This window comes from Rhea americana, unplaced genomic scaffold (genome assembly GCF_003343005.1).
Source record: "Rhea americana isolate MKP2758 unplaced genomic scaffold, rheAme1 scaffold_75, whole genome shotgun sequence".
NCBI classification, from domain to species: Eukaryota; Metazoa; Chordata; class Aves; order Rheiformes; family Rheidae; genus Rhea; species Rhea americana.
Window position 1 is genome coordinate 893,574 of NW_028186923.1, and position 25,725 is coordinate 919,298.

General features: G+C 45.1%; 1 protein-coding gene across 1 annotated transcript in view; it reads right to left on the minus strand.

Annotated features, from left to right (window-relative positions):
- Positions 1-25,725, minus strand: part of DCC (DCC netrin 1 receptor) — a 547,514-nt gene that overhangs the window by 289,311 nt on the left and 232,478 nt on the right. The window contains exon 3 of the mRNA XM_085322164.1: positions 988-1,272. Coding sequence (XP_085178290.1) covers positions 988-1,272 — 285 coding nt within the window. The remainder of the gene's footprint in view (positions 1-987; positions 1,273-25,725) is intronic.

The following is a 25,725-nucleotide window of genomic DNA, read 5'->3' on the forward strand; positions in this document are numbered from 1 at the left end:
AGGTTTATTCTCCCATATCCACTGCAATAAACTCCAGAGCTATTTACTAGCCCTGGAAGGGAGAATCAATACTCTCATCAAGCTTCACATAGGCAAGTACACGGACACTTCCTCAAGAGCAAGTTTGGCCATACTAATTTCCATGGCCCCTAGACTTCATCTCTGAAATCTGGAAATCCTGCACAGGTGTCTCACTTAATGAAAAAAATCATGAAAACTRACAGGTTATGATTAGAAAAGTATATCCAAAGAAATCCTAGAAGTGTAGTGGTTGACAGCATCCTCGACCCATTTAATCAGTGGTTACATTATTACCGTGCAGAACTAAAGAAAGGGGATTTTGCAGGAGGATCTTCTTCAGAYCACACTGTCGATGCTCAGCTCTTGATAATATTTCTAGAAACATACTGCAGCAATAATTGTTTACTTAGCTGATAAGTTTAAGAGAGAGATCAASATGTTCATTTGGCCATGGACTGTTATGGTTAAACTGTTAGATCCCAAACTGTGGTCCTGGAAACCTGGCAGATCACATCAGACACTGAAGTATCCAAGCAACCTAACTTTGAGTACATAAATTCAGCAGCTAGTCTCAGATTAACTTTCTAGTCAATGGAGTAACAGGAATACTTCCACAGAGTACTTTGGGACAGCAATTTGGGGGCTATCTCCAACACTGAGATAGGAAGTACCTGTCTCTCACCATTGACTTTATAAAGACCAGCTTCACACACTTCTGAATTCACTACTTGAAGTTAGGCAGCGTGAATAGTTTCCTATGGTGTCAGCTCCTCACCTTTGCATTCAGCTGCTTCTAAAGGTCTCCAGGCTCTTCAATGTGAAGAACTTGGAAGCTTGTAGAAGTAACTGGAAAGAAAGTGGGATAAATCAGCCTAGCTGCCCCAGAAGGAGTGACTGCTGTATCACAGAACAAAAGAATATGATCAGAAAACAGAAAACAGCAGTGTAAAAACTTGCACTTCTTACCTGCCAAAACTCTAACTTCCGCGTCATTTCCGATTCTCGAACTTGCTGGATTTTTTGCAAGGCATCGATAGATTCCACTGTCCCCCGGCTGAATTCTGCTGATCTGTAAAGCTCCAGAAGGCAGGACAGCAACCCGTGTGTCYGCTGGGCTCAGGAACAAGTCCTCCTGGTTTCGCTGCCAGTGTACCACGGGCATGGGCTCGCCAACAACTTCACACTTCAATAAAATTGTGTCTCCTGCAAAAGCTGTGACAGATTCTGTCTGGGAAAGAAACCTCAGTGGCCCTGAAAGCACAAATAAAAGAAGCAATTACACAGCTGCTGAAAATAGAAGTCGCACGCTGTTTCCATGCTGATCTGGATTTGGTTAACAATTCAGAAAAAGAAAAAAGTGATATTCTGAAAACTGCTCTGAGATTGCAATAATGGCCRGGTGACTACCACTCTTCCCTCTGTAAATTACACTTATTAACAGCAAAGAAAACATATGCTATCAGCATAAAAAGTAATAAATTGTAACCTGTTACTTACAAATCCACTCGGCAACAAAAGCACAAATATGCTATCATGCAATACAAGCTATTCAGACCAGGATGACATTCAAAGCAAAGCATAACTAAGCTTACGTAAGACTAGGAAAAGCACTGCAGCCACATCTTTCTGTTTAATGGAGTCTTTACCGAACTGCATAGAGTGACACGTGCTCCCCAGAGATACTATCCTTCGTATGGAAGAAATAAGTAACCGCACCGGTACGGCGTGAGAGTGGGAAGAGGGGAGCGTGGCTGGCAGCAGAGCCACTTCCTGTTGAAGACGATCCTTGCAAGCCATCTTTTCCAGACACACAACTGGGCTGGCTGTATCTGTCTTTTCTGACAAGGGAAGGTGAAGTGCTAGGGCCAGACCCAAACGTTTTCCTCTCCTTTCATATTTCATTCAACTGTGACATGCTTAAAACCAAAACAAGATTACGACTCAAAACTTCCTGTGCATCTCGTGCCTGCAGAAAGGGTGAAAAWTTGTCTTCAGTGGACCACTGAAGGCACTCAGGGTACAGGATAGCAAAACCTGAAGTCCAAGTCTCCCACATGCTACTGAAGAAAAAACTTGCAAGAATAGGACACAAGTCTGCAAGATTCAAAGCCCAAGTCAGAGGTGATCACGGACTTGAGTTACTACAAGGCCGGTCATTTGCTCAAATAACGTACCAAGTCCTGAAAGCGTAGGAGGCTTAAAAACACTAAAAGCAACTAAAGAGCACAGAGGAAACAAGCATCTAAATTCTCTTAGTGAGTAACRGCCTTCAGAAAGCTGTTGTCAGTAGAGAACTGAGCGAGCAAAGAATAAAGATCCTGAGTGTCTAGACATTAAAACACCACCCAAACATTCAGCAAAAGCAGCTTACAGGGAACAGTCACGTAATGAAARAGGCTTCGAGTGGGAGCTCCAGGCTCATTTCCAGCTTCAGACGCAGATTTTCTTTTGCAATTTTGGCCAGCGAGCTGTCGCCTCAGTTGCTCTGCTCCAGCCCGCTGCTCTTCTCTGGAGAGGCCGCCGGGGCGCCTGCCCGGTCCCACCTCCGCGCTCCTCGCGAGCCCAGCCAGCGGCACGGACGCACGCGAAACAGCTCTGCACCCGCACCGCCGCGGCTGCGGCCTGCGAAAGGAAAGCATTCGACTCTTTCAGCTTCYTAATAACAGAAATTGAAGGTAAAAGCAGGGTGAGCAGTGAGATAGAGCTGCCAAGACCTGCAGCTCCSTACAACGATAGAGATTCTTCTGGGAGGGAAGACAGCAGAGTCTTACAACACACTGTAAGAACTAGGACTAAAATAATTGCGATAAAGAACCATTTTTTTCCTCAGAAATCCATGCAATAACCCCAACAGCTACTTCGCTAGGGAAATAAATAGTGAGTGCTAGCTCTCGCACAGACAGACCCACTCCTAGCACGGACGTGCGGCAGAACGTTATTTATCCGACAGGCAACCTCGCACGCCGCTGCTAACTTCACCTGGCACCCGCTCTTCCCCGTCTCGGTACGGCAAACTTGGCAAAGCCGCATCCAGCGCTACCAAACTGCGGCTTTAGAAACGTTTCAAGGGAATACAAAGAGTTATTGAGATTTTTCTTGTTAATAACTCAATCTGAAAATTCAGCTACCTTCATCCACTGACCTCATCAGAGCACAGAGGAAGCCATAAAACCTTTTTTCTCTTTAGAGACCAGAAAAAGTGTATAATAAAATTTATGGTTTGGCATTTCAGGGTCTTGCCAAAAGCTTTTGCTTTGTCCCAGCAAAAAGGCAGTAACCAGCTTTTCCCATGGTTATGATGTTCAGAACTCCTTTATCTCTCTGCAGGATGACAATATATGAGATCTTAAAGCTATCGCTGGGTCTTTGCAGTCTCCTAGCTTACGCTAATCAATTTTAAAGACAGGTTTTGAAGCCACACAGATGTCTGGATCACAGGCAGCCGGCTCAAGGGAAGGGGCCAGTGAATGAACACAGAGAAAGTCACTTTTGGAGACAGCCCCTAGCATTAAACATTACGCGCTCACGGCCACACGTGGCTCTGCAGCCGAAGGGTTGCAGATGTACCCTGCTGCGTTACACCCGCACCCACGTWAAAGAGCCTACTTGAAAGCAGCACCCAGCTCCGATTTACCCTGCAAGCTGGTTGGCAGCCTATCAGGATCCCCATCTTTCCTTACAGAAGACCCAATTATTAAGCAATTAAAGTTCACTTAATACAAAGGCTTATCATTTGGGGGACAGACCTCAGGGTCTGGAACACGTTTAGCTATTAAATATTCAGCAGTTTAGTAGCACTCAGTACAATCCCCCGGAGAAGAACYGCTTTAAATGCTTTGTTTGTTTCAAATTAAAGTCTGCAAGGTTACTTAACACCAAGACAAGACCTTTTTCACTTTCAATTCACACTAATAGCTGAAGGGCAGGAAACTAAAGTAATGAAAAAGTACGATTTCCTTCTGCTCAGTTCAGAAAACCAGAAAGAGCAAAAGCATGGGTGAGTGAATCTGGAAATACAAATATTTTAGAAACTGCTGCTTAATGCTCTCTCTTCCATGAGCTGGCTTCMAAAAAGTTGCTATTCTTTAGCTATTCTATACGCTTCTCATTTGCTCCAAGCCACAATCCTGAAAGACTGGCAGTGAGCAGCAGCACAGGGCCCCACTTATCAAATACTCAGAATAAATAGAATTATTATTAAAATTTTATACATCTTTGCAATTTTTATACTTAAGACTTGGGTAGTTATAGTTAATACAGAATAAAGTTAGACCCATTCACTACGAAGGGCCAAGCGAAGGAGAGTAAAGTGCCTGCCAAAGATGGAAACATGCTCTGGGGTTTCAAGAACAGAGGAGGCCAGAAGAAAAGCTACCTRTGAAATAATTACAGGCCTATTTACTATGACCTGTTCCCAACAGAGAAGCATTTTAATCACTCCTGAAGCGTGCTCTCTAATACTGAAAACATTTTATCCTGCCAAGATCCTAACATCTCAAATAATACTTATCAACTGCCAGCTGGGACAGTGCTGCAAGTATGCTAGAGGAAGGGTGCCAAACCTCCACGGGGAGACAACGGCRTGGCCTGCAGCCCCAGGCACCAGCTGCTCCCTTTCCCCTTACACCCACAGAGACGTTTTTCCTCCGCCATTGACACGGAGATAGAGTAGCACATATGATATTTTCATACTGGCATTGAACTTTCATCCAATTTGTACAGGTAAACCAAAAATACGCAGAAGAGCTGGTCAGTTTGTATGCATTTTTCCTTGACATCTAAGCCATGCTGYCCATCTCCCATGGCCTCCTCCAGGGCTGAGAAGGGCCACCCTCCCCGGCGCCCGGCCAGGAACCTGCAGGGTCACCTAAAGCAGGCATCTCCACACTGATCATAATATGTATACACATATATATCACCAGCAAAGTAGGCAAGACTGCCTGAAAACAAGGCAGGATCATTTCCTCTGCTAGGCCCAGCTGGTGCACTGGCCACTCGGAGCATGATCCAAMCCCACCACCGGTGCCCTCGGGCGCACAGCGGCAGCGCGTGCACTGCCGGCGCGGCCCGCCACGTGCCCGCACACCTGCTGTCCGCCTCCCTTCTTCACTAACTCCCTGTTCGTGCATACCCATATTTCCCCTACCAAACTCAAGCAGAAAACTGAGGCTGCAGGAGACTCTCCCATCTGTTTGTCCAGTATCCAGCACCGCTTCATTCTTAGGTCTTAGACATCCTTCCTTGTCCAAACACATGTATCACAAAATAATATAAGATAATAYGATACAATAACAAGTGCAATTACTTTACTCAGTAAAATCACATGAAAGCTTGACACATTTCAGGTATTTGCAACGTAACAGAAGTGCTAAATGAGCAGGAAGGCATCTGAGCGAGCAGAGCATCAGTGCCTGGGAACGCGTGCTGGTTGTGAGTTATGACCTCAACACGAATTCCCCTTCTCACGTCTGCGGAGATGCGTAYGAGCAAGCTTAATGGAGAGTTAGCGTGAAATTATGGACAATGACAACACAGTCAAAAGGGTCAAGACTGCACCCAATCCTTGTTCCCTGAACTGCTCCTGCAAGAAACAGGAGATATTAAAGAAAAAGGTACCCAGAAARGGACTGAGAATTTCAGAGAACCAGAGGAACACTTACCCTTGGCAACAAATTTGCTTTTTTTGCTCTACTCCRGCCTTTGCTAATACAGAAGACTTGAAAACCCCATTCTTGGTTCTTACTGCTCAGGGGGCACAGCCCAACACAGCTGTGAGATTTATCAGAGCTCTGGCACTGAGGGCCTGGCCAAAACCTCTTCTAAAACACCAGAAAGCTTCTCCAAGAGCATCGCTCTTTCGTGCTGAGGCGGGACTGGAGTGTTAGGCTACACCTAGAATCAAACTCCTGAGAGCCAGGAACTGGCCCTTTCCCTTCACTCGTAGGGCACCCTCAGCATTGCCTTCTCTAACACGACACAAGATGGAGAACACGCTGCCCTTCATTAAAGCTACCAAAGTGGTGCAATACCTACAAAACAGACACAAAACCACCCCCGAAGGTGACCAGAAAGTGCTCTACTTGACTGGAACACAACACTTGTACCTATGACCAGGGAGAGGGTGAAGACCTTGCTTTTTGCAGAAGACAGCAGCCCTGATGCCTGCAACGGGGCCTTAGCGAGGGAGACGGAGCACCTCCTTCAGCGCCCGCCAGCGACGATGCCAGCGCCTGCAGAAGGACCCTGGTCCTGTTCCACGACACAGAGCGTTTCAGCGCCCCGCTTCCAGCGGCTGGACCACAGGGAGAGCAAAAAATGCCTTTGAGATCAAGGCTGAGTGAGGYAGCCAGGCTTTAAGAGCGTGACTCTGCCCTGCGGCTCTGTCTCCAGAAAATAAGGACCAACGTGGAGCTGGCATTAAAGGTGCATATTGAAATTCAAGTCAGTGCTTACAAAGCACAGCGACAGGCCGGTCTGGAGAGCTCCCGCGTAACCGCGGCATAGCTGGTTACGGGTACATACAGCTCAGACATAYGTACATATAAGCATATATATGCGCACACGCTGCATCTCAGTGCTTCACCATCTTCGACATGTTCATTCTTATGCAAACAAGAGAAAATATTTCAATTTTACAGACAAGGAGTCAAGTCTAAGATCCAGGTTAAAATCCCAAGTGGTGGCAGAGGCACAGAAACAGGCACCCTGTTGGCTCCCAGTATGTGGAGGCTTGTAAGCCAGGAGCCTTCCTCGGGATTTCAGGCACTCCCAAAAATACTACAGCACCKTATGTGCTCAAGACCACAGAGGAAGCCCAAGCAAACCAGGGATCTGAACCAGGGCCTCCCAAGCTGTTTTGCAAATACTATTTATTTCCTTTCTACGCGACCTRGTGGGAGTCTTTTTTGGGGCGCTGCAGAAACCCTGAAGTATAGTTCAGAGACAGCCAAAGAGGGAAAGRAGGTGGAGGGTCATGCCAAGTTCCCAGCTTTTCGTGAGAAAGGAGAAGAAACGCCTAGGAAGGGGGTTGGTTCCCCCTGCAATTCAAGTCTGGGAGCTCTGTCGAGGAGGGCCTGAAAGCGCACTTTTTGCGAGCAAAGCTAAGAACCACCTGACCACAATCAACACTTTCTTTAAAGGAGAATAAAGKATGAGTTTAAACAGATAGTTTTACTTAATATTGAATAAATGTCAAAACTACCTACTTAATATGCTTTTCTGAAGTCCTCTTCATGAGTGTCTCATTGCCTTTCGATAGCAGAGTGACTCATCCTATTTGGCACCAGGGGAATGAAAGAAACTTGGCTTTTTTCAGMCAGATTCATCCCAAACTCCAAGCCAAACAAAGCATTTGGCCTCATTTCAGAGGAATCAAACTGTGATAGCTTTTTAGCCCACACATTTGAGGGTGAAACTGTTATTTCTTCAACTTGTATTTAGCATTCAATTATCACGCTGGAAAATGCATCTTGACATTCTTGCTGTGAAGCCCATTAAACATCAGACAGTCCCCAGTGTGCCACTGGGAAACCTGAAGGGGCAGCTCCTGAGCTTCTCTATTTGCAGCCCTCTTTGGAAGCCCATTTAGCCAACCTCAGCTAACAGCATAGCTCAGTCCCGCTCCTGGAGGGAATCTCTGTACTGTGCCCACATACAACAGTCCAAACAACAAGCCACAGATTTTACAAATAACTGTAAAAGCAATAGCGACGCTTCTAAGAGCACTCTTGAATACAAGTCTAATTTTCTGAAAATGGCCTGAGAGTTTAGGAGCCTTTATTCCACCATCCTTCACGGCCACATATGATCTAAGGTACTGCACCTGAAAGGAACCGCAGTGGGCACTAAGACTTTAAATAGCCTTCAGGATCTGGGTCTAAGGCTTCTGTTAAAAACAACCCTAAGGGAGAGTTTAGGCTCAACCAATTAAACTATCTAAGCTGCAGCTTGGAGCACCGTGATCCTATCTAGCTTTGGCAGCACCTCAGTTCCACTAGCATCCTCACTTTGAGTTTTCAATCCTGCTGAAGYGTGCTGTTAGATCACATTCCTGATAAAACATCAGAACAGCCACCAAGTTTCCCTTTGAAATGCACCGAGAGAACGGTCAGAAACCACCTTGTCCTCCAGCAATCCTGCCCCTCATCTGGGGGCATCTACACAGAAGCTGCTGAACTCACCTCAGATGAGAGAGCAATCCTAACTCATGTACAAACATTCAGAATATCCTACGGGGGAAGGAAGGAAAGTTTCACCTTTCCCAATACAGAGGCACATCAGAAGTCTCCTCCAACACTCTAATTTTCTCCTGGAGCACASTCCGTTATAAATATTATAGCACCAATTCTTGGCAGCAGTCTAATTCCATCAAGAATGGCTAACTCAGGAAAGATGGAGCCAGAATCTGCTCTTTGATGCCTCTTACCTATCACARGAAATAAATGAACTTCTTGTTCTGAAAAAGACTTTTCCCTAACCTGTGTTACTGATGTCAGCTCAGATTATCCAAACTGCAGGAATTTTAAAATCTAATTTACTTGTCACCTTTTACATGGATTGCTTGCCTGCTGCATTCCTCTCAGCATAACGCATGGAAACAGAACCTATATTTTCCATCCACGTATTTATGCTGCAGGAGGATTTTCATCACAAATTCAATGTCTTTATGGTCAGTTCCACTTAGTCTTTGCAGACCTTTCTGATTCAAAGTGCTGGCACAAAGCTGCTGTGCCTGAACGTCCCACGCGCGTGAGATATACACAGCACAACCTGAATTTCAATTTCAACTGAATCATTCAAATACAAACCTCAAGATTACATTTCTCTTCTTCCTACAGATCTGTCAGCAGAGCTCGAGAGCACCAAATTTCTCATTCTTCAGGATCACGGTTAGAAGCCGAAGGCAAACCGCGTCTCGCCGGATCCGCACACCCAGAGCGCTCTGATCACTGGTGTCTGTTCCAGCTCCGCGCTCACTCTTTGGAGCTTTTGCTACAAGATTTCACTAAGACAGAGCCACAACTCCCAGCTTTAGAGTATTTTCTCGTTCTTTGAGAAATCTGCAAAGAACAGTAGACCCTTGGAGCAATGAAACCGTTAACGTTTATTAGCATGTTTACATCGTACTGTAGCTGCGGGAGYGTGGCTCCCTGTCATCCACAGCAGTTCAGTGACAACACACCTGGGGGGGGAAGGAGATCCTACTCTTAGTTTTCAGCATCCGCTGACAAGCYCACATACTGCTTTACCCCTGTTACTACAGAAATCAGAGGGTGTAAATCTCGTCATCTTCCCGTCAGTGCTTCTTGCCAGTACTCCTGGCCTGCAGCCAGCCACCAATCACGACGTTGAATCTGCTGCTCACGCAGGAAAACAGGCCTTTTCGTTGCTGAAGAATCTAGAGAGGGGCATATTTCAAAATCCCTAATTAAAACAATATTAAAAAAAAAAAAAAAAAAGGAGGTTTCATCACGCGTGTGCCCTGCGCAGGGCACGAACTGCTGTCAGCAGCACCGAGGCTGCTGGACTCATTAGCCTGGTTCTCGGAGCAGGGACGCTGCTCTCCCAAGCCACCGCAGGAGTAGTGGAAAGATGCCCTGCACAGATCTTTTCATGTAAGGGCTGACAAAGCATTTTTGTGAGTTGTCTTGTTTAAAATACTTGCCCCAGAATCACCTTGGGAAGACCTTTAGAGTAATTAAATTCATTTGGCTCATCTGTGAAGTCGTTTCTCAGCCCATCACCTGCTCCCACTTGGAGCTGAAATGATCAGTTTTTACCCCATTAGGCTGCCYGGAAGATTTTTTGAGCAATGTTGAAGGAAAACACCAATTACGTCCTCCAGTAAGAGCCTTCAGGTAGAGCCATGCCTTGCTCYGGAGAAAGCAGCAGCGTGCAGTGGGGCTGCCTCTGAGGAAGAAGAGCAGGAGGAAGAATTGCACCTGTAGCTGCCGCAGCACAAAGCTGAGCCGCGCCATGGGGCGGCAGCAGCCGAGGCCGAAACGCTGCCGAAACGTGCCGGCGCACGGGGAAGCCGTCGCACAGGCCAGGCGCAGGCTGCGAGGCAGCAACGGTCACCCCGGCAAACGCAGCAAGGGTCACTGCGGTTGCACAGCTGCCGTACAACCATTTCTACCACTCAGATCTTACTCCTTGGGGCTTCCGAGTCTAGTTGTCATCTTTGAACTGCAGCTTTTAGAAATACGAAATGCCTAACGTGACGTGTGCTGCGGCTTATTCTCCAACGATAGCTGCAGATGTTTCTCATGCAACAGACCAGTTCTGACATACTGAAGGTCAAACTGCTCAGAGAAAGGCAGGATAGGGTTYTGCTACCATGAATCACAGATCCTGCCTAGACAGCAGAGAAAAATGTTTATGTATATCCCCTTCCCTTTCCTAATTCAGTTCAGGGACTATGTCTTCAAAAGCCAGAACATATATCAAGCCCATAGCGGAACTCACAGCACCAAGCTGCTTCTCTGCTCCCTCCTCCGCTGAGTCTCCATGGAAGATCAAACCAAGTTCAAAGTCTCACTCCTTTCTTTCAAGGCACTCAATAGCACAGGTTCATACCACCTACTAAAAAAAACAACCTCAAAACTCACAATTGTCAAATAGCGCTCATCTTCAACAGACACTCMTCTCATTTGTGCTGGGTGAGACTTCCTAAGGGCCTGGGACAGACTAYGAAACCAACCCTTGCAAGAATAAAGATCGAGGTTTCTGAAGCTTCCAGCCCAAAACAAAGGTGAAAGTTACTGTTGTACCCAGTCTCGTGCAAGTGCAGGAGATGTCACATACATAGTGGGCAATGTGTAAGCATGCAAGACATAATGGGATCTTTCACAAGGACCTGAGCACAGAAAGGATGTGGCCACACAGACCAAACACTTGGGTGGCCTGGGAGAAGATGAGGAGAGGACTACACAAGACAGTGACACACGAGTAAGAGGTGGGCACTGGACTAGAGCATGCAAAGGCAATACCTGAGAAGGGAAGGCCGCTATGTATTTTACTTATTTCTAGGTATTCTATGCTTTTAGGGCCAGCTTCAGTGGGTGTCCGTTCTCAGGACTGTTGCCTGGAGAAATCTCTCTGAACATCATTTACTCTGTGCTAACTGCAAGTCCCCGAGGGAGGTGAAATGCCACTAGTGATTAAAGGGACACTACAAGTCAGGAAACTTTGTTTGGACAAACTTCCAGGAGTATATCAAGTCTGACTCTACAAACTTAGGCTACAAATGTSTTACGTCATTAAAGATTAAACCACTAGGATATTTAGTATATTCAAGCCTGCAGGAGGTGAAGCAGCTCACCTCTCAACAGGTTTAACTATGCCAGGACAGGATTCACTCTCTCAAATGCTTTAACAGAGTTCAAAAGAGAAAGAAGAGAGAAAAAGCCTAAAAATTTCTTTTTTTCTAGGTAATTATCTGACATACTGCATGAAAATGTGCTTTCATTTTACCTCTTCTCATCACAGACATGGGGAAGGTTCAAAGCACACGCACTGATTACTTAGCGTGCAGCTGTCCTGACGAAACGCTGCCCCGACACGACTGTATTTATCCCTGAAAAACCCTCAAAGACGGGAATTGCTCTCATTGCCCCATTAGAGATGATGGATCAAGATCATAGGGGGATTTGCAACAGACCTAGAGGCAGAAGCAGATGAGGCCCACTGCAGGCGTCCCCCCCCAAGCACCCGACTCTGCTCTTCCTCCTGCTCCATGGCTGCGGATACACGGCATTTCACAGCGGGATAACCCATGCACTCATGCGTTCAACATTAAATGGAACATTTAATTTACTAAAGTTCTGTTTCCCTTTGAACTTAGAGGTCATATCTTTAAGATCCATTAGGGCTATCATCTTTCCCCTTCAATTATAGCCCTGYGTTTTCTGACAATTCCAAGGATATACAAAACTAAAGATTATGGGAAAACAAACCTGGTATTATCTATCAGCACACAGCCCATATCAGACCTAGCACCAGATACTCCAGAGTTGAGCACATGCGAATCCAATCATTTTATCTTTTAGAGGTAGCATTATCTTTATACAATAATCAATTCCACAGTATTTATTTATTTATGGGAGAGCTACCTAAAAGTACTTTCCACACATTAGGACTCAGCCCCTGCCCTCTTTTCTAAAGTCATTAACTAGCAAAATTATTGCCCTTATCCCCAAGAAWTTAGCWKCTTYCYYRRGRAAGMWGCTAAWAAGAGCAAGTAATTTGGATCCACCATTTACGAATACATCTGCTGGCCACAAGCACTGGAATCACGTGATGTATATTTTTACGAGAAAACGGGTAAAAGCACGTCAAGGTCCAATCCTGGAACGCGGCACAACAGACGAGTTAACCGAGCGCAGCCTCCTCACGCGCMGCTGAGGAGGAGGAGGAGGAAACGYGGAGTCAAACGCCAGCTCGAGGCGACGCAGCCTCCGCGGCGCTTCGCCGGGCCCCGGCGGCGACGCTAAGGCACCAGGCAGCGCGGGGCACGAGCGGCCGCGGCGCCGGGCGCTGCAGAGACGAGAGGCACTTGAGAGCTCCCTGCAAAAGCAGTCAAGCGACCCAGGAGGGCGCGGAGGAACGACAGCTCCTTCGCTTCTCTCCCCCCTCCCTCGGTCCGCGAGCGCTCTCCTCGCCCCCGCCAGCGCCAACACTCGCCCACGTGCTCAAAAAGCACAGGGATTCAAGCTCGCGCGCTCGACGGCTGCTCGCACAGCCCCGCGCCACGGCGCGCACGCCCTTCCCTAACGCGCTCCCCCTCCACGGGGCCGTCGCGAGCTGAAGCGAGCCCACCCGGTCCTCCGGACAAGGCAGAGGCAGCGAGGCAAAGCCCTGCCGAGCCGCTGCCTCGGAGACGAGCAACGCTTTTCGGCAACAGGAYGGGAAAAAGTTCTGTAACACCAGGACTAAGGGAGGGAAAAGTATTAAGCCTGCAACAGAAGCAGCCACCTAACACCAGTTCAGGGAACGCAGCGTGACGCGGTGCCCCGCGCTTCGCTTTCGGGCGGGCGTTACCTGCGGGGGTCCCGGAGCCCCACAGCCGCCTCCTCCTGCCCCTGCCGGGGGGCGCGATGCRCCCAAAGGGCAGGCCGGGCACCGGAGCAGCGCGATGGCATCCAGCCGGCACGCCTTTCACTGCCTTAGCGTCTCAGGAGATCAAACAGCACCCAAGAAAAGCCACCGGCTGCTCTTGAAAATCTTGCACGCAAGAAGSTAAACCCTGCTTTAATCATGCAAAAACTCCCCATGACTTCAGTGCTGCTGACTTTAATGGGACACTCCTTTCTATCACAGCCTGCTTTCTTGCCCGCAGCGCCAAACCTCTGTTGATAAAATGGTCTGTTCTAGCAGCGCTTTGCTCTTCTCTAAAAGAAAAAGATATAAGCAGTAATATCATCACTGGAAACCAAAGTCTGTTAAAATGCAGCATCCTGCCAGCGCTGTTCTGGTTGAATACTACAACATTGTCATGCCTTACCACAAACCCAAGATAAACCAGCAGTAGCCTTTAGCACCAATAAGTAACATGAATATTTARAGCGTAGCATGCCTGACTTCAGGTTTGGTTTTCGTCAGACGTGCAGGAGAGGTTACATCAAACAGAACCACCCCAGCGAGTTCCTCAGAATTACGTTTTCTGTGTGGTTACTCTCGTTCCCCTCCTGGTTTAAACATGCACAGAGGATGTTGTGCTTAACGCCAGCATTGCTCTGCTCTATGTGTCTGGGTTAGGTAAGGGTATGAGGCAGTGACACTCAGGGCAAAATAAAGAAAATCGCCCCCAGCTGCAGCTCAGGTGGCCTTGTCAGCTCAGAGGACAAGATAAAATGTATGGAAAGCGATCTTCCCTCCCTCCCAAAGTSGGGATATTAACATTTTGGAAGAAGCTGTTCAAACTCAGCCTTCTAACTTGAAAAAAGATATTAGGTAGAAATAAATCAAACCAGACAGGAAACAGCATGACACACAGGAAACGTGTGGTGGCATCTTTTCAGCTTTTTCAGGTAATATACAGTGCTTTTACACAAGACTATTTATCCACTGATCTCAAAGTAATTTATAAAGTGTTAATTGATTCATGAAGCTTCATAATCTTCCCCTGTGAGAACGTTAGAAAACATTGTTCATACTGCAGAAAAGCTGTTTGGAAATTTTTTAGTATGACGGTTGCTCATCACAAGGTTTGAGCTGCTCGGTAAGTTTTCTGGCATACGTAACCGCACTGTTACAGTACGAGCAGACGAACAACTGGATTTTTGCTAACACCCTGGAAATCCAAAGCAAACGCAAGCCCTCCACACCCCACCATCTGCACGCACTCTTAGCAGCTGCAGCATACTAGTCTTGCCAGAAATCTGCCGTCACACTTTGCAGCAGGCCTTGCTCCATAACTTCCGTTATCCGTAACCCCGATTTGRGAGCTCTTAACCTAGCGGCATCTCTTTCCCGCTGCCTTGCCATCCCTCCCCACTACCCCTGTCTCTAACCCCAAGGTTATGCACGTACTCCCCTCTTGCCTTCACAGGTCCTTCTTGCAGCTGCCTTATTTGTGAGAACAACCTGCTGACTGCTTCCCTTCGGCAAACCCACTTTTCTGCTTTCGAACCTGTACTATCTGGAAAAATTGTTTCATCTGGAAAAACTTGTGAGCTAATTTTCTAGCTTTTAATTTCTGAATCGGGGGGGAGGGCTATTCCTAAAACCACTGATGCCTTCAAGAAATTTATTAAAATATACAAAGACGGTAGTGCACAAAAATAACCCTTTGGTAGTCCACAGATCAAGGCACGAGTCCTCTAGCTGAGCTATCTTGACCAACTAGGAAACACTAGGAGGAAGTGAATCGAAAGCCCATCAAATTCCTGCAGTAATTAGCAGAAAAGGAGCAGCAAGGTACGAAACCAGGAAAACAGAATAATTTTGTCTCTCTGATATATAAAGGCCAGAATCCCCTGGAACATGATGAAAAATGGAGCTCTAAGAAGGTCTCTTGGAGCAAAGACTACGGAAGAGCTGCATTTCCTGCTTCCAGCAGGACAAGGACTGTGGAGAAGAGCCTGCAGTTTCCAGACTTACAGAAGGGTTCACATCAGTCTTTTCTTACTTTACCTTTGGAAAATAGGGTATTGCAACACCACTCGCAAGGGTGAAAGTCCCATAATCAAAATCTCCAGGTGTTACAACAGAATACCTTTTCCTTCACATGTCACTGTCTTTGAGAACATTCTTCTCCAGGCAACAGTGGTCCTTTTAGTTCCTCCTTGGTCTAATTTTAAAATCATAATCTTCACAAGGGAGAAGGCTCTACTTGTACATCACACACCATCTATCTCTGTAACTGAATAAAAAGTAATATGAGCTTCATGATACTTGAAGCCTCTATCCTTCCATCAAATTGGTTTTAAATCAGACAAAAAATTCAAAAGTCACCATGATGAAGTAAAAATACATATTTCCTTAGTCATTTCCTTAGGAAAGGAAAAAAATTGAAACACTATTCAGCACTATCAAGATAACACATTCTTCATCTCAGGAATTACTTTTCAGTACCTTTCTACATTTCACTGGAGTATGATTGAGCAGATCAGGCCATTTTACAATATCAAACTTCAAAAAAGTCTAAATTGATTCTTCTCTGAAATAAAAAGCTAGAATATTTAGACAATTCTATTGCAGACTATTTCTTCTTCTCAATGGTACCTTGCAGGATATAGAAATAAATACCAAGAATTAACCAAGAATATAGTTATTTAAGGTCAAAGTTCTGTTCTCCAATTACTAGAAGGTTACTATTTTCTTTTTTGGTAGTGATTTGGACATGAGGGCGCTAATCACCTTCCTTCATCCCACAGAAAACGGGTAACCTTTCTGAAACTTTGCTAGGAGTATTTGCTACACAGCTTCTAAGGTCAGTCCTAAAGGCTGTCCCACACTGTCACCACCCACGAATGATCCCAGGCAAGGAGCACCTCCTCCTGCAGGCGCTACCAGAGGGCACCCGTGCACGCTGACGTGGGGCAACTACAAATCCGACAGSAGCGTGCAAACAAACCGCGTCTCGTTATGTCCCCGGTAACGCCTCGTGACTGTTGGGGATACGAAGCACGGYTGGTATTTGCAGCTCCTGAAGACGACAGGGCTTGATTTTAATTATGCAGTACATCACAGAAGTGCCCAGCAAAAAGATTCTACCTACCTCCAGCTTGCATCTTCCTAATGCCTGAAACCCTATAACCACCAGGACAGTCGCAGAATTCTGCCATGTGAGTTAAAATAGTTTAAGAGGCAGCAAATCATGCACCGAAGTATTTGCAAGAGCATGTTAAAATTACGACATCTATTATTTCAAAAACAAATACAGAACACTAGAGCAGTTTTGTTACTGTAGTTATCATTCCAGTATTTTGTGAGGGAAGTCACTAAAACCAGTTTTACAACTCCATCTGCACCAATAACACATCCATGTATCACATAGCTCCAAATYATCACCAGAGCTTACCAGCAAAGGTTGGTTTGTTTGTTCTACCCCCTTTTTCACCTTTCTCACAAAACTTTGTATTTAAATCAGCATTTCTTGGGAAGTAAACAGAGAATATATTATTCAAATTCTGAAGTGATTCATATTCTGAGCTTAACATGACAGCAATGCTGTAGAAATCTGTATGACTACTCACAGGTAATAGAGTTTCTGCCATCCTTATATGCACTGAACATAATTTTATTCCATAGGCAATGCTACTGAAGTCACTGCCGAGAGGATTAATACTTAACAGAAACGAAGGCGGGAGTACATCTAGAGAAACGCAGTAAATGCTAGGTTTGCTGTTCTGGAGAGAATTGATTTATTTTCAGTAAGCCAATAAAAACTATCCTCAGTAGTGGAAGTTGTTCAGCATTAGGTGTTGGAATAAAAAAAGATCTATGTATTTGCTTTAAAGTAGTACTAGTTATTTTATTCCTCAGAGACTATTTGTGAAATGAGAACTTATATACCAAATGCTCTGGGGGCATTTTTTGCAGCCACTGATCAAGGCAGGACTAAGGGCTCACCACCAAGGCATGAAATCTGTACTTCCACTAGACTGCCTTCTCCATCATCATCCTCTGATAGCCTGGCACACRTTCCTGCGACATGTTTCTTGGACTTCAAAATACATTAACAGAGATTACCATCCGCTTGATTAAGATTTAGTCCACCTTCTTGAACAAATCTTGCTCTGATTCCATTACAAAACAATGATGAATCCACTTTTTTGGCTTCATATSTTTAAGCGCAACCAAAATTACTGCAAACCCGTGCAGAGACTAGTTTTACACACTCACTATTTTATCCTCAGCATTGTATTTAATCCACTTTTTTGTTTTCTCCTTAAAAGCAGTGAAAATTACTTTATCCATCCCTACTGTGCTTGAAGCAGAAGGCTTTTTTTTTTTAGCAGTAGGACAGTTACATTACTATCACTTTCCAGTCCGACCCAGAGACCATCCCAGCGGGACGCATGCCCCTCCACACTGGTGGGCATGGACACAGGAGCACAGCCACCACGGTACATGTCAGCTCTCTGCGCCTGTCCCCTTAGCAGCCGAAATYTGCACATAGTGAAACTTGAGCAGAAGTCTCGGAAGGGGGCTTTGGGTGCATTCCCCCCCCCCTTCACACACATGTGCCACACACAGCACGTGTTACTGTGCTTACCTCGCAGGGCTCACCAGTGTACTTACTTCTCAAACCAAGCACAGGTCACTGACTCACTGAATGGTTGAGGTTGGAAGGGACCTCTAGAGATCATCTATCCAACCCTCTTGCTCAAGCAGGGTCACCTAGAGCACRTTGCACAGAATCCCATCCAGGTGGGTTTTGAGTATCTCCAGAGCAGGAGACTCCACAAAATATAGATATTGTGTTAGAAAGAGTGTGAATGAAATCAGCCTAGAAACCACGCTATTAATAACCACAGAGAGCTGGGAAATCATAGAATTAGTAAGGTTGGAAGGGACCTCTGGAGATCATCTAGTCCAGCCCTCAAACAAGTGACCCATATAGGGACTGAACCCATGACTTTGGCATTATTAGCACCATGCTCTAAACAACTGAGCTAAACCTAACCCYTTAAATAGCTAATTCACCTAAAAACAGGCTCCCTGGCACCTCGGTAACCTGATCATTTCCGAGAAGTTACAAAAGTTCTCGCTTAGGATCCTCCGATTCTAATTGTAATTAGTTCCAAGAAAGAAAAATTTCACATATAAGCATATCCACTTCATTGAGATTTCTTCTATGGGACTCAATAGCTACTAACTGCAGTCTAAAGGGTTTTGTCACACTAAGACTATGAAAATAAAAGTTCTAAACTACGCAGTGCCCAACAGCACGTGGTTCAGGATTGTTGCCATCAGTGTTATTTTACCTAGGACTAGCAGAAGAATGCTTGGCACATTTGCTGACAGTTTCCATGTTGGGTTTTCTTTGGTTGGTTTGTTTTTCAAGTTCTACACTGGAATTATCAGTTTTGAGGAAAATCAGACCCATGTTTTAGACTAATGTACCACCCTGCCAACGAGCCACAAATAATATAATAATTCCATCCCTAGTGCCAAACAATTTTATAAAGCATTTAAGAAGTGTTAATAGTTTCTATAAGCAACCTTGCTCCTATATTTATTAAAGAGSAATATTCAGGCTTGTATACTCATTGCAGAAAACATCTGAGCTCCAAATGCTAAGAATACCAAGCTTGTCTCTAGGAGAAGATCATTTTGAAAATCCTGGACACCRCAGAACAAGCAAAGAAGTCACTAGAAGCCTTTTCACAAGCTRATGGATGAAAGAAGAAAAAGAATTTAAACTAGAACAATATGGCTATGAACTGGAAGTTAAACTGGTTCTTCTAAGGAAATACACTGATAACCGAGTCTAACATTCAGTATATATCTGGTTGAGGACCAAGTGCTTACTCTGCCTCAAAATTTTAACAGATGTRTCAAGTCCTAATTTTATGAAGACGTAAATTTGCCTGAACATGAGATATTAAATTTCAAAAGTTCACAGTATCCAAAGGCTAATGGCTACTTCAACACAAGGATCCTTTTTTGTGCTGGCATACAGCAGTATGTACACATCCATACCTTTCTGCTTCAGCGGCAGCATCTGCTTAGTCTCAGTAAGTGATAATTTACTACCTATGCATTAGGCAAAATAAAATAGTATATCCCCGAAATTATCTTAATGAAATGACTTCTCTTTAAAGATGTTTATTAAGAAGATTAGGAAAAGTCTATTGACATACTCTTAAAATCATCACTGAACTGTGAATAACCTGTTAAAATACTACTAGGAATATAATTTCCAAACAGATTTTACAGACTAATTTAAAGACTAATTATATTTAGGAATTATATGAACAGTGAGTGCTGAGATTAACTTCTTCACTAAGAACTGGGAGTACTTCCAGATTTTGGAAGAAAGATGACTAAACTTCCATGGAAAACGCAACCTAAGTCCTACCTCGATAAATGATATCAGAGCTACCTTCTCAGAAGGTAAGTTTAAGCACAGAAATAAATCCAAGTCACAGCTGTCTCACATCACTGTTCAGTAGCTCCAAATTAACRTCGACGCAGCTAAGTAAGAGACAGTTGTGATGAGAAGAACATCTTGRAACAGCCAGGAGTAGAGCTCCCCTCCATCGAGCCCCATGAGAGCCTCTGACGAGCACAGCTGATACTCCCCGAAGGCGAGACGGAGAAGTAGCAGGGAATGGAAAGAGCCAGAAGAGTACTAGGAATTAARAAGCACAGAGAAATTAAGCGTACCTCACCGTGCAGCTATCCATGCAACATGAGCTACGCAGGCAGAACTGAAGCGCCCGTTCACACAACGCTATACGTTGCCACGGAGCAGAAAGCACGCAACCTGCCTAGCAGTAGGCTACCCATATACGTCTGAGAGATCCTAATGCCCATGCGCAATTTTGTAATACAATACTGTGCTTTAACRAAAGGAAAGGAACAAAAAGGAAGAGGAATGGACTTCTCAGTGCCTAATCAAGGTACAACAGTACCATTTACAAGCCAACGCACAAAAAGCAATCTACTATATTGCCTGTAATGCTTCTGCTGATTTAAATGTCAGTCACAGTATTCAACTCATTTATATTTAAGTGTATTATTTTGCTCACTCATTAGGAAAATATTTGCATGGGCTGCTTTACGCTTGTGGTTACTAGATTTAATAACTGTATCTCAGATAGCATCAGTGAACGGCTACAGAATTTCTCTCAGGGGTAAAGAGACGAAAGGCAGCAGACTACGTAGTGATGCRCATGGAAGAAGCAAGACAGACAAAACCTATAGTAATATTTTTAAGACTAACCAGAAGATATATATATGTGTGTAATTAGTCTGAAATGCCATAGCGTGGGTAGCAGACACTAACACACAGTGCAAGGTTGTCTATCGAGCTACAAAACAAATGTTATACAACAGGACTGCTGAAAATCAGGCTTTTAATATACGGCTACCAGCTTAAATAGAGTAAAATTCTGGATACGAAGCTAAACAAAATACATCTCGTTTTGATTTGGAAGGAGAAATAAGATACTTAAGTCCCTCAAGCTAGCTGTCAGAATATGYAGTTACTTGGTTAGATAGATCAAAATTAGAATCAGTGATTTTTTTCCAAATTTAACTTTTGAAGTTCAGATAAGCTGGATGAATCTGAGTTTTTTTCCCACATCCTATTTATATTTTCTTTTTTTGGATAGAGTTTGAAAATTTCTTTACATCTCACAGTTCTTCCCAGTACACTCTGCCACCAGTACACCATAGTGCCTAGCATTAGTCACCAACTGAAGTACTAACAACAGGAAACTCCATCTAATGAGATTTCTGATTTGCTTTCAAGATACACCAAACAGTACTAGGGTACAAGTATTTGCACAATATGAATGATGTAATGCAGATATATACATACCTTATGCTCAGTCATCTAGAGAACAGCATGACCGAGATRAGACGCACAGTCAACATTTAGGTGCACACGAATATTATCGTATCTCAAGAAGGAATCCTCTCTACTGATCTGAAACTGGCATCTTTGAAAGACTCGGCCACTGTTGACTTAACTCAACTAGTCATTTCGGTTGTTTTTGAAGTCATRTTGATATACGCTCTGTCTTAAAATCATAGCATCACAGAATCAGTGAAGTTGGAAGGGACCTCTGGAGATCATTTAGTCCAACCTCCCTGCTCAAGCAGGGTCACCAGCACGGTCACATAGAGCATGGTAGACAGGGTTGCATCCAGGAGGGCCTTGAAGATCCCCACCACCTCTCTGCACAACCTGTGCCAGTGCTCTGTCACTCTCACAGGGAAGAAATTCCCCCTCACGGTCAGGTGGAACTTCCTGTGCTTCAAGTTCTGCCCGTTGCCTCTTGTCCTGTCACAYGGGACAACTGAAAAGAGTTTGTCCCCATCCCCTTGACACCCTCCCTTCAGGTACTTGTCCACATTGATCAGATCCCCCCTCAGTCTTCTCGTCCCCAGGCTGAACAGGCCCAGCTCTCGCARCCGTTCCTCMKAGGGCAGGTGCTCCAGCCCTCKGATCATCTTTGWAGCCCTSYGCTGGACTCTCYYCAGTAGCTCCATGTCTCTCTTGKMCTGGGGAGCCCAGAACTGGACACAGTACTCGAGATGAGGCCTCCCCAGGGCTGAGGAGAGGGGCAGGATCACCTCCCTTGATGTGCTGGTAATGATCTGCCTAATGCACCCCACGATACCACTGGCCTTCTTGGCCACAAGGGCACATTGCTGCCTCATGGTCAATCTGTCATCCACCAGCACTCCCAGGTCCTTCTCTGCAGAGCTGCTCTCCAGAAGGTCAGGCACCAGCTTGTCCTGGTGCCTAGGGTTATTTCTCCCTAGGTGCAGGACTCTGCACTTGCCCTTGTTGAACCTCAGGAGGTTCCTCTCCGCCCAGCTCTCCAGCCTGTCCAGGACTCTCTGAATGGCAGCACAGCCCTCAGGTGTGTCAGCCCCTCCTCCCAGCTTGGGATCATCAGCAAACTTGCTGAGGAGGCACTCTGTCCCCTCATCCAGGTCATTGATGAAGMAGGTGAACAGGATGGGACCCAGTRCTGARCCCTGGGGGACRCCACTAGCCACAGGCCTCCAACTAGACTCCACGCCACTGGTGACAACCCTCTGAGCTCTGCCTTTMAGCCAGTTCTCAATCCAYCTCACCATCTACTCGTCCAACCCACACTTCTGGAGCTTCTCTAGGAGGATGCCATGGGAGACAGTGTCAAAAGCCTTGCTGAAGTCAAGGTACACAATGTCTACTGCTCCCCCCCCCATCTACCCAGCCAGGCATTCCATCATGGAAGGCTATCAGATTGGTTAAGCAGGATTTTCCCTTGGTGAATCCATGCTGGCTACTCCTGATCACCTTCTTATCTTCCATATATCTGGAGATGACATCCAGAACGAGCTGTTCCATCACCTTTCCAGGAATGGAGGTGAGGCTGACAGGCCTATAGTTGCCTGGGTCCTCCTCCTTGCCCRTCTTGAAGGCTGGAGCAACACTGGCTTTCTTCCAGTCCTCAGGCACCTCTCCAGTTCTCCAGGACTCTTCCAAGATGATGGAGAGYGGCCCGGCAACACCATCCACCAGCTCCCTCAGTACCCGTGGGTGCATCCCATCCGGGCCCATGGATTTATGGAAGTGTAGCCTGTCCAGAAGGTCTCTAATCCTTTCCTCCTCAACCAAAGCAAAGTCTTCCCTTCTCCAGACTTTCTCCCTCACGTCCAGGCTCCAGGATTCTTGAGGGCTGCCCTTAGCAATGAAGACTGAAGCAAAGAAGGCATTCAGTAATTCTGCCTTCTCCGTATTCCTTGTCACCAGGGCCCCTGCCCCATTCAGTAGTGGGCCCACATTCTCCCTAGTCCTCCTCTTGCTGCTGATATATTTGAAGAAGCCCTTCCTGTTGTCCTTGACATCCCTTGCCAGACTCAATTTCARCTGGGCCTTAGCCTGTCTTGCAGCATTTCTACATACTCTGACTGCATTCCTATAATTCTCCCAAGTAGCCTGTCACCTCTTCCACATTCTGTCTTCCATTTTCTTCTTCTGTCTGAATTTGGCCAAGAGCTCCTTGCTCACCCATGCAGGATCTGTTCAGATCTGTTTGACAGGCATCAGCATAGGAACAGATGCATTTATGGGAACGCTCCAAGTTTTCRATCCATTCAGGAGAATTCTAGATGATCCATTCATGTGCTCTTAGTGAGCACACAGGTCCCAAGATGGCAAAACCTTGGCTTTCTCTATAGAGAAGCCAAAACCAGAGTAACAGCATGATACTTTTCACCATACACTGCAGAACTCAAACTGCAWACAAAGTGACAAACCCAGTAAATTAAAAGGCAAATCTAAGGCTAAGATAAAAAATTCTAGGGTTTATGTTGACTCATACACAATTGCCTTTATTGGCAGTAGGGCTCTATTGTGCTGGAAGCTATCCAACCAGAAATGAAGGGACAGACCCTGCTGCTATGCWAGGTGGTTGTGAGAACCACATCAGTGCAACAAAAAGCCGGCTTGAAAATTAATGCAGAATCAAGCTTTAAAGAACCTAGGAGCATCCAAATGTGACTGGGTATAAGAAGTGCTTCTATGTGCGTATACATATCCTTCAGTTTAATGAGTACGATATATATTTTGTCAGCTATCTAGGTCTGCTCCCCATCATAGCTTCATAAATAAATAGATTTCTTATAGCTTCAGTGAATCATGAAGAATAAAACTGAAGGATGAGAGAGTACTGCTTCATAAAACTATTCTTTTTATAAAGTGTTGTGTAAAAATACAGAAGAGATTAAAAGTATCCAAAAGCTGAGAATTCACAAGCTAGCAAAACTAGAAAGAGAAAACAAGAGGGGAACCTAAAACAGGGAGGGAAAGCATTTTTCTGCTGATCGGTCTGCACATAACAGGGCAAGGGAATTTTCAACGCGGGTGACTAAAAGCAAGGGTGGCCATAGAGAGATTAAAGGTAGGAGAGATTTGGATTGTGCTGGTAGGTCCACAAAATATAGGAAGTGTACTACATTTTGAAAAGTTTTGRAGGAACAAGCACCAAAATCTGGAAGTACAGATCAGAAAGAAGGTGAAAGATGGTCTTTAAATGCTGCTCACAGTGGTAGAGCAGATGACAGTAGCTGGAGGGTTGGGCAACATGCCGGTACATCAAACAGTAAGAACAGGAGTTTGGTCTCTTCAGAGCAATTCAACACTAGTCCAGCAGGTAAAACAGATCTTTTCTACTAACTATGGGTCTCACAGGTTTGTATCTCTACAATAAAGACACTACCATACAYAAAACTACATGCTAGCTATTCTATTTGGCCACCCGACCCAACCACCTGCTCTCTGACCCAGAGCCTATGACTTGATTGACAAGTCCTAAAAAAAAATCTGGYGAGGTTTTTCCCAGCACAGGCAGCCAGCCAGGGCCCTGGCAGCACAGCACCAYGGCTCGCACCATGCAGGATGTGCTCAGCTACAGGGTCCCTCTCAGAACAAATTTCAAAGTCAAAGCAATCCACATGAGAAAGACTTCYTTCTGCGCTAGGTAACAGAAATTGATTTTGCAGCCAGCTAAATAAGCTGTATTCTGAAAGTTTGAATTGCACGGTTGTATTTTTCACCAGAATGGTACGTATTCAACACTTAGGGCTATTTTAAAGTCTACATTAGCATTAAGACAGATCTTATTTACTTTTTTAACACAGAAGCAACCTTTCTGGTGATATCTTTTTGTCAAATCTATTGAAGTGATATTTGCATCATAAAACACAAAGTGTTGATAACATCTTCTGATCACCTACTAAAATGCGAAAAACATGTAGCAGACGATTGTAAAACTCATCACTTAGAGGTATTACAGATGGTTATTAGCATCTGGTTAATCTGCAAGACTCAAATAGTCTAACAGCTGATTAACTGTTCATTTTAAGAAGTGTTAACTATTCATTAACCCTTTACAAACTTTTTATACACAGAGCCTTAACGTACTGTGTTGGCAGCTCCCCCCTTCCCAAGGGGTTCATAACATGAGACAACTACCAGGATCCTGAGCTGCTCATGSTGTTCAGGGATGCTTCTGGAGTAGAGAAACCAAGCTAAATGGACTCTATCTGCTAGAGCACAGCATTTTCAAAGCATCTGTTTTATCTGATTTGATGTACAAAGGTAATTACTTAGACATCTGTTTCACCTTCACTGTCATCTGCCAATATTCTGGATTTTTCAGGTCTCGAACAAGAATAGCAGCAATGAAGGCCTAGTTCCCAGMTAGGCTCGTGTCCCCTGTACTTCTGTTTGCATCCCGAGAACCAAGTCAYGGAGCGACGCCCAAGGACAAATGGAAAGAGAGGGAGTTAAAGTGTCCCAACGGACAATTTACATTTAACAGTGATGATTCTGGGGTTCTCTCACCGATATAGCAGGAATTTACTTCGCGTCTTCCATTAAATGTTACTATTAAGATCCCACTCTTCAGCTCCACGTATTTGCCCCCGAGGAGTTTAAAGCTGGTCTCACCAGCAYTTAAGCTGCCTTACAACAGTTCTCTCGGACCCTGGCAGCATTACAAAGGTTACATGGATGAACAGTTTCTTCCA